The 9,747-nt window shown below is 55.6% G+C and overlaps 1 protein-coding gene across 2 annotated transcripts; it reads left to right on the top strand.

Annotated features, from left to right (window-relative positions):
- The first annotated feature begins 342 nt into the window (after positions 1-342).
- APOE (apolipoprotein E) lies at positions 343-3,111 on the top strand. Of its 2 annotated transcripts, XM_082677129.1 has the most exons (4): positions 343-435; positions 1,228-1,293; positions 1,778-1,967; positions 2,262-3,111. In XM_082677129.1, exons 2-4 carry the CDS (start codon positions 1,251-1,253, stop codon positions 2,977-2,979), a joined length of 951 nt encoding a protein of 316 aa, XP_082533255.1. In that variant the 5' UTR covers positions 343-435; positions 1,228-1,250; the 3' UTR covers positions 2,980-3,111. The 2 variants fall into 2 exon arrangements, with proteins under 2 accessions (XP_082533255.1, XP_082533254.1); XM_082677128.1 differs by lacking the exons at positions 343-435; positions 1,228-1,293 and having other exon boundaries at positions 1,660-1,967.
- The last annotated feature ends 6,636 nt before the right edge of the window (positions 3,112-9,747 follow it).

The raw sequence follows: 9,747 nt of genomic DNA, 5'->3' as shown, positions 1-9,747 counted from the left end.
CTTCCTCGGACCCAGGATTTTGGGCCCCCAGCCCTTTCCTCAAATTCTATTCATCCATCCGCTGGAAAAGAGAGGAACAGGGAATGGGTGTTCCGGGCAGCCGCCTGCTTCCCCTTCCATGCCCAGCACCCTGCCCCCAACTCACCCACCCACCAGAATGGAGGAAGGCGCCTGAGTTACTGGGTGAGATGTCATCTCTTTTCACGGAGGCTGGGAGTGGGAGCTGCTAGCCTCCAAGCCCCACCCCCCTCCGCCTCCCTGCTGTGTGTGGAGGGGGAGGAGAGCCCACCTCGTGACCTGACAGGGGCTGGCCCAGCTTGCCCTAGATCTGGAGGAGTGGGCGGGGCAGGGGGAGCCCTATAACTGGACGAACCTGGGATCCCTGACTCCTACTCAGCCCCGGAGGAAGCGAAGGACACCATTCCCCAGGAACGGGTGAGAAGCAGAGCTGGGGGCGCAAAGTCCAGCTCAGGGCTTCTGTGGGGGATGGGCTGGGGGTGCACGGGGTGGGGGGAGGAGGAGGTGGCGGTCCTACGCCCGGGCCAGGACAGAAGCAGGAGCAGGGGATGAGGCCAGAGGCAGGGGACTGGACCTAGAAGAAGGGGGGGCAGCAGGGGCATCCCGTCTGGGCTGGAAGGTGGGGTCAGGGGAGCAGCTGGACCTGTAGGAAAACCAGACGAGCCATAGCAAGAGCCCACCAATTGTCACTGTCGTTTATTGAGCACCTACTGAGTGCCCCCATCATCCTAAGATCTCCGTTCGTGGGAGGCGCAGGGGTGGCGGCGACCAGGGGTGTCGGCAGGGTAGCTAGAGCGTCGGTTGAAGGACTTTTGAATGAGGATTAAATTAGCGAATATGTGGAAGATACCGTTTAGATGTGAAGTTGGAGCTTAGAATGTGAAGGTACGATGAGGAATGCGAGGTTGGAACTTAGAAAGTCCAGTTGGGGCTCACAGGGAACTCCGGGGTGGAGGGGAGGGTGGGGTGAGTGGAATTTGAACCCTGGGAGAGAGGGATAGAATTTTTGGCAGGGACCGCCTGAGGATGGGGAGATAGGAGAAGACAATGGGAATTAAATAGACAATGAAGGGGCCGGGCCGCTTCGTAACTATTTGTGATTGGATTAGCTATGGGGTGCAAGGCTTTGAGGGCCGAGACCTGATGGGGCGGGGCTCTGAGTGGGAGGAGTCCCCACTGCTGTTGAGTGACAATGTCTCCCTCCCCCAGGTTGGCCAATCGCAAGCCAGAAAATGAAGGTTCTGTGGGTCGCCTTGGTGATCACGCTCCTGGCAGGTATGGGGATGGGGTTTGCTTAGGTTCCTTGCCCCTCCCCCTCCCATCCTCAGCCGTACCCCTTGCCCTCTTCCCGTCCCTGGGTCCCCTCTTTTGCTGGTCTATCTCCCCAGGTCTGAGGTCTCTCCGACATTCATTCGTTCTGAGCAGCTGTTTTATTCGCTCTGAGCCTCAGCTTCCCCATCCTTAAAATGAGAGTTGTAACAGTTTCTAATCCTTTGCTGTCGGGCAGGTAGTGAGCAGTAGTTAAGCGTCAGCTGTGATTAGTTTTATTCTCCATCACCCCAGCATGGCGGTGCATGGAACACACAATCAATGCTTGCCAAGTGATTAAAACAAGCTGGGTGTCCCTCCACCTCCTCCCTGCCCACCAGTGCTCTGATGAAGCCCACCAGCCTTTGTGGAGCACCCACTCTGTACCAGGTACTGTGTGCCTGGAGGGGACAGAGGAGGACATTGACTGCTGTGAACTTGCTCCGTGCAGGATGCCAGGCGGAAGTGGAGCCAGAGCCGGAGCCCGAGGTGCAGCTGGGGCGGGAGTGGCCCCGGTGGCAGGGCAGCCAGCCCTGGGAGCAGGCGCTGGGCCGCTTCTGGGATTACCTGCGCTGGGTGCAGACATTGTCTGACCAGGTGCAGGAGGAACTGCTCAGCACCCAGGTCATTCAGGAACTGACGTGAGTGCCCCTGCCCTGGCCCCTGACCCTCCTGGTGGGCAGTGCGTTCCAGACCCTCAGCTTCCAGTGGTCTGGGTTTCTTTCTGTCCCCATCACCAACTCTTGGTGGTCTGGATCTCTCTTCACTTCTTGCTTTCTTTCCCTTTTTAGCTCCTGGCTTTACCTCTCTCTGATTCTGTTTTTCGACCCTTCCTGTCTCTGGCATGTTCCTCTCTGTCTCTCGCTCCATCACTCTAGCTCAGGATCCCTGTTCCGCTCTCTTCACGCCCATGCTCCCTCCTTCTCGCCCCTTAGGGTGCTGATGGACGAGACCATGAAGGAGGTAAAGACCTATAGGGAGGAGCTGGAGGGGCAGCTGGGCCCCATAGCCCAGGAGACGCAGGCCCGTGTGTCCAAGGAGCTGCAGGCAGCGCAGGCCCGGCTGGCCTCTGACATGGAGGACGTGCGCAGTCGCGTGGCGCAGTACCGCAGCGAGGTGCAGGCCATGATGGGCCAGACCACCGACGAGCTGCGTGACCGCCTGGCCTCCCACCTGCGCAAGCTGCGCAAACGGCTGCTCCGCGACGCCGAGGACCTGCAGAAGCGCCTGGCCGTGTACCGCGCGGGGGCGCTCGAGGGCTCAGAGCGCAGCGTGAGCGCCATCCGCGAGCGCCTTGGGCCCCTGGTGGAGCGGGGCCGAGTGCGGGCCGCCACCGTGGGAACCCTGGCCAGCCAGACGCTGAGGGAGCGCGCCGAGGCCTGGCACCAGAAACTGCGCGGGCGGATGGAGGAGATGGGCACCCAGGCCCGGGACCACCTGGAGGAGATGCGCGAGCAGCTGGAGGAGGTGCGCGCCAAGGTGGAGGAGCAGGGCAGCCAGATGCGCCTGCAAGCGGAGGCCTTCCAGGCCCGCCTCAAGAGCTGGTTCGAGCCTCTGGTGGAAGACATGCAGCGCCAGTGGGCTGGGCTGGTGGAGAAAGTGCAGTTGGCTATGGCCACCAGCCCCACCTCTGCGCCCATCGAGAATAACTGAGTGCCCGCGCATCCCCCTGGGAGGCCCCGCTCCTGTGCTGGCCCCACGTCCCCCCAGCCTACAGGAGGCCCTGTCCCTGCCCCAGCTCCCGGTGGGCCCTAGCTTAATAAAGTTTCATCAAGCTTCACGGCAGCTGCTGGGCGTCCGTGTGTGATTTCTCACAGCTCAAGCCTCAGTTTCTCGTTCCTTCCCCACACCGGCCGTGCAGCGCTCCGTCCTGCCCCCTCTGCCTGTGTGTGTCTGTTTCTTTGTCTCTTCGAAGTCTGTCTTTGCTTCCTTCTGCCCCTTTCTGAGTCTCCTTTTTTCTTCCATCTCTGCTCACTCTCTTCCCTGCCTCTCTTACCCTTCTGTCTCTGAGATGTGGTTCTGGAACCAATCCACCAGTGGGTTAAACCCTACAGTTGCCCCTGACTACTGTGGGCAAAAAAGCAACGCCTCTGAGGGATTTCCCTGGCGGTCCAGTGGTTAAGGGGGGATGCGGGTTCGATCCCTGGTCGGGGAACTAAGATCCCACATGCCCGTGGGGCAACTGAGCCCCGTGCTCCGCAGTGGGATCTCCCACGTGCGGCAACGAAGACCAGCCCAAAATAAAATGAATTCATTAATATTTTAAAAATTAAAAAGCAACCTTTGTGAGCCTCCAGGGGCCCAGCTTCACAATACCTGCTTCATAGCCTGTGACTCAAAAGACCTAAGATCGCTGTCGTTAATTGTGAGCCATTTTCACTTTTTTTCCCCCCTCTCTCATTCTCCCTCCTGTCTAATCTAATTCGGCTTTCTTCCCTCTCCTGGGCTTTGTCTCCATCCCGCTGTCCCAGAGAGGCTTCGTTTTTCCAGCTTCCTCTTTTCCTCCACCTCTGTCTTTTCTCTCTCCCTCCTCCAGTTTCTCTTGCCCCTGGTCCTGTTTATTTCTTTTTTCCCTTCTTCATCCGGGTTTGTCCTCGCCACCATTTTGTTGCATTTGTCTTTCTCCCCTCATTCTTGTTCCTTCTCTCCTCCGGCTGGTTGGTTAGCCTCTGGTCTACCCTGACGAGCCTACCGGGTGCTAGGTTCAGGCTGCCGGGTTCGGGCTGCCGAGAGAGGCACACTCTGCGAGGGTCTGCAGCAGGCCCCTTGGCGTTTAGGGCTGGACAGTCCATTTGGAAATGGACACACAGAGAAGCGTGGCTGGAGCCTGGAGATGCCGGGCGCTCTCCCCTCTCACGTCCTCAGTTCTCCGAGGAGCAGAACAAGGTTCCCATCACAGGGACGGGCCAGGACTTGTATCTCCCAGGCCGACTTCTGCCTGCCTGCTTTGGCTCCAACACACTCTGCACTCCGAGCTTCGCCCAAGCTGCCTCGCTTGCCCTTGTGGAATCAGCCCCCCCCCCGCCCCCACCAGATGATTCACCCTTGGGGCCGAGGAAGGAGGGGAGGTTATCTGTGGGCTCAGAGGCAGGGGGCCTAGTCCCACCCAAGTTTCTGCTGACTCACTGTGCCCAGGACCTGGGGCCAAGTCCCCTGAACCTGTTTCCCAGATGTCAGTGAGGGCGGGGGCGTCAGCCATATCGCCCGCTTGAAGATCTGAATCTTGAATTCGGTATGAAGCCGGCTAAGCGGAGAGGGTGTCCCGCCTCACTGCAGCAGCCCCCCACCCCGGTTAGTTTTGTGAAAGGAGGCTGGAACGGGGTGCTGTGGGGTGGAGGCTGACCCCAGCAGGGATCCAGAGAGACAGCCTGAAGTCCAGGAAGGGGAGGGAGAAGATGACGGACAAAGAAGGGGAGGACACTTAGAGCCTCTCACTGAGCCGTTGAATGTTCTTGGCTACCCCCCAGTTGCCCCATCTGTAAACAGAAACTCCTACAGCTGACATGAGGATGAGCCTGGCAAGCTGAAGTTGGCGTTCTGGTCTCGTGGGGTGGGGTGAGGAGGAGAGGAGACATTTGGGGGATGTGTGGGGAACGCTGGGGGCTCACAGAGGAAGCAGATGTCTGGGAAGGCTGCTGAGGGGCCAACAGGGATTGGCAGCATGGAGCTGGCCGGAGGGCTGTTGCAATCCCGCCAGGGTGGTGTCTGTGCTTCCCTTTCACAACCATCCCCCTCACCCCAAGGCTGATACGTGCGTGTGGGGACACGAGGCCAGCCAACCTGGAGTCTGGGGCCAGGGCCACCCTCCCCCAGCGGCTAGGGTTCATTAGCAGTCAAAGGCAGCTGGGATGGGACTTCCCTGGTGGTGCAGTGGTTAACTAATCCGCCTGCCAATGCAGGGGACACGGGTTCGAGCCCTGGTCCGGGAAGATCCCACATGCTGCAGAGCAACTAAACCCGTGCACCACAACTACTGAGCCTGCGTGCCACAACTACTGAGCTTGCACTCTAGAGCCCGCGAGGCACAACTACTGAAGCCCGCGCGCCTAGAGCCAGTGCTCCACAACAAGAGAAGCCACCGCAATGAGAATCCCGCGCACCACAACGAAGAGTAGCCCCTGCTCACCACAGCTAGAGAAAGCCTGTGTGCAGCAACGAAGACCCGATGCAGCCAAAAAAAAAAGGCAGCTGGTAGGAAGGGGGACGGCAGCCCTGAGGGATTGATGTGGTGGAAGGAAAGGGCGGTGGTGCTTGGTGTGCGGAGCGGCCAGAGAGGGTGCACAAGAGCAGATGGGGCGTTTACAGGGGCCCTGGAGGCTTGGACAGTGGGGAAGCAGAGAGAAGGGAGTTTCTGGTGGAGTGGTTGGAGGGGCACACATCGGGAGCCTGGCAGCTGAGATTTTGCACTTTTGACAGGTTGAAAAGACCTCTCAGGCTTCCCTTGTGGCTCAGTGGTAAAGAATACGCCTGCCAGTGCAGGGGCCATGGGTTCGAGCCCTGGTCCGGGAAGATCCCACATGCTGCGGAGCAACTAAGCCCGTGAGCCACAGCTACTGAGCCTGCGCTCTATAGCCCATGAGCCACAACTACTGAGCCCACACGCCACAACTACTGAAGTCCATGTGCCTAGAGCCCGTGCCCCACAAGAGAAGTCACTGCAGTGAGAAGCCCACACACTGCAACGAAGAGTAGACCCCACTCGCTGCAACTAGAGAAAGCCCACGCACAGCAACAAAGACCCAAGGCAGCCAAAAATAAAAAATAATAATAATTTAAAAAAAAGACCTCTGTCCAAAAGGGAGATTGGGGGAATAGAGACCCCAGAGAGCATCCAGGGAGGTTTGGGAGTCTCCCAGAGGCAGAAAGGTGGGGGAATAGAAGAGCTAGTATGAGAGTGACGTTGGAGGTGGCATGGGGTGGGCAGGAGCGTGGAGGCAGATTGTGTGACCCCAGATTCCCCTGAGCTGAAGAGGCCTGCTAAGAAGGGGGAGGGGACGGTAGAGGTGGCCTGGGGACACAGTGTGAATCGAGTTAGGGAGTTATTGAGGGTTACCGAGAGACACCCACTGAGGCTGGGAGAAAGGTATGAAGACCCATAAGGGAAGAGGCCACAGGGAGAGGGGGAAGGCTGTCCCCTGAGTGGGGAAGGGACTCTGGCAGCTGGGGGTCCCCAACAGTCAGGGAAAGTTGGAGGTGCAGGTGCTGAAGAGCAAGACGCTTTGGGCCTAAGGCTTCAACCCTGTGCCCCACCTGGTCCCCACCACCACGAGGGAGGGGTGAAGGAAGAGAAGTGGGTGGGCACAGGGAGGCACGTGGCCAGGTGAGGCTTAGGGTGAGGGAGATTAACTTGACCACCCCCCCTACCACCCCCCCCCCCCCCCGCCTCAAAAAGGTCCCGGGCCAGGCCACCCAAGCCGGCCTCAGTGCCCAGGAAGGAACATTCGGAGTGCCTCTCTGGCCCCACCCCACCACAAGGCTCATTCTGTCCCTCCTGGTCGTGACGGTGGCTCTCTTTGTGGTTTTGGGAGGTGAAAGTGGGATGGGACACTGAGAGTTTGAGATTTGGAAGAGTGAAGCGGTCATGGGCCTGGGGCACAGGCTTAGATGACCCTTGGGCACTCTGGGGCCCCTTCTGTGCCCTGGTTCCCATGTCATCCCCCAATTGCCCCCATCTCTACCCGCCCAGCTGAGTTTCAGCGTTCTCTAAAGGCTAGTCCAGTGGGTGGCAATCTGCCCAGGGGAGCCCTAGCAACCGATGACGTCCTCAGTCTTGTTCCTCCGGGATTGGCTGGCTTGCTTTTACAGCCTTGAAAGGGCGGGGGACCAGTCCAGTGCTGAGAGCAAGGCAATTCTCAGCATCTTGATCCTGATCTGGGGGTTCTGGTACCCCTCGCCGCATTCTAACACCATGACCCCCAGAAACACATTCAAGGATCTCCTTTCCCATCCCTGGAATCTCATCCTAAAGGGCTTCCATTTTGAAAATTTTTGCACACTTGACCCTCTTCTGGGCACTCCTGGCCCCAGCCCAGGCGGCCCCAGGCCGCATCAGATTCCTTTCCATCATCAGAGGAGTAACGTGGTTGAGTCAAGTCGTGAAGACAACGCAGCGAGTTGCGTTGAGATATTTAACGCAAAGAAATTGAGATATTCAAAAAACAAAACAAACAACAACAAATTGAGACTCACATACCATAATTGTCACCCTTTGAAGGTGTACAATTCAATGATTGTTGGTATATTTGCGAAGTTTGCAACCATCACCACTATCTAATTCCAGAACATTTCATCACCCAGAAAGGAAACCCCACACCCTTTAACCCTCATTCCCATCCCCTTCTCCCCAAGGCAGGGCAACCACTAATCAGCTTTCTGTCTCTATAGATTTCCCAATTCTGAACATTACATATGAATGGAATCATATAAGATGTGGTCTTGGGGCTTCCCTGGTGGCGCAGTGGTTAAGAATCCGCCTGCCAGTGCAGGGGACACAGGTTCGATCCCTGGTCCGGGAAGATCCCACATGCCGTGGAGCAACTAAGCACGTGTGCCACAACTACTGAGGCTGCACGCCACAACTACTGAAGCCCACGCACTTAAAACCCATGCTCCACAACAACAGAAGCCACAGCAATGAGAAGCCCACGCACTGCAACGAAGAGTAGCCCCCGCTCACCGCAACTAGAGAAAGCCTGCGTGCAGCAAAGAAGACCCAACACAGCCAAAAATAAATAAATAATTTTTTTAAAACATTAGGTGAAACAAGTATGCTAAATCAGAAACAAAACAAAACCTAAACTAAATGTGGCAGTTTCACAAAACCCGTCTGAGGCAGATACTGTCACTGCTCCTACTTTACAAAGGAAGAAACTGAGGCACAGAAGGCTAAAGTCACTTGTCAGACATCCCAAAGCCCAAAGTGATTAGAGACGGGATTTGAACCCAGGTGGGGATCCTGGGGCCACATCCTGACTGATTTCCTCCCCTGCCGAATCACCCTGCCTATCATATGGGCTACAGCTATGCACACACACCTGGCCCCAGGCCCCACTGGCATTACATCCAGCATATTAAAATGCACCCACGTCCCTTATTATATATAATTCCTATGAGGAGTCACACTGCTGTTGGCTAGTTAGTATGTGGGTATATTCTGTAGCAATTTCATTTAAAAAAATACTAACTTTTGGACTTCCCTGAAGGTTCAGTGGTTAAGGCTGGACCTTCCACCGCAGGGGGAGCGGGTTCGATCCCTGGTCGGGGAACTATAAGATCCCGCATGCCAAGCGGTGCAGCCAAAAAAAAAAAAAAAAAAGTTCAAAATTACTAACTTTTAACTTGGTCAATTTTTTTTTTTCACCTTGGAACCAATCAAATGATTTCCCAAGCATTTTCCTAAATTCCAAAACATCGCTCAGGTTAAAGACTCGAAAGACACACAGGGGGGCTTCCCTGGTGGCACAGTGGTTAAGAATCCGCCTGCTAATGCAGGGGACACGGGTTCGAGCCCTGGTCTGGGAAGATCCCACGTGCCGTGGAGGAACTAAGCCCGCGAGCCACAACTACTGAGCCCGTGCGCCCCAACTACTGAAGCTTGCGTGCCTAGAGCCCGTGCTCCGCAACAAGAGAAGCCACCGCAATGAGAGGCCCGCGCACCACAACGAAGAGTAGACCCGCTTGCCGCAACTAGAGAAAGCCCGGGCACAGCAACAAAGACCCAACACAGCCCAAAATAAATAAAATAAATAAATTTATTTAAAAAACAAGGGGCTTCCCTGGTGGCGCAGTGGTTGAGAGTCCGCCTGCCGATGCAGGGGACACGGGTTCGTGCCCCGGTCCGGGAAGATCCCACATGCCGTGGAGCAACTAAGCCCATGCGGCACAACTACTGAGCCTGTGCTCTAGAGCCCGTGCTCTGCAACAAGAGAAGCCACTGCAGTGAGAAGCCCACACACCACAATGAAGAGTAGCCCCCCATCGCTGCAACTAGAGAAAGCCTGCGCACAGCAACCGAGACCCAACGCAGCCATAAATTAATTAATTAATTAATTAATATTTAAAAAAAGGAATCACCTTTGGAGTTTTTAAAATTAAAAAAAAAACTGCTGTGTGTTATATGAAAGTTATTATGAGAGTAAATCCTAAGAGTTCTCATCACAAAAAATTTTTTTGTATTTCTTTAATTTTGTATCTATATGAAATGATGGATGTTTAATAAACTTGTGATAATCATTTCATGATGTATGTAAGTCAAATCCTTATGGTGTACACCTAAAACTTATACAGTGCTGTATGTCAATTTTAACTCCATAAAATTGGAAGAGAAAAAAAGTTAAACAGAGTTACCACATGACCCAGCAATTGCATTCCTAGGTCTCTATCCAAAAGAACTGCAAACACGTTCACAGCAAAAACTTGTAC

Source organism: Grampus griseus (genome assembly GCF_964374135.1).
Source record: "Grampus griseus genome assembly, chromosome: 19".
Taxonomy (NCBI): Eukaryota; Metazoa; Chordata; class Mammalia; order Artiodactyla; family Delphinidae; genus Grampus; species Grampus griseus.
The sequence above is the reverse complement of the archived record's forward strand: the minus strand, read 5'-3'. Positions and strand labels throughout refer to the sequence as shown.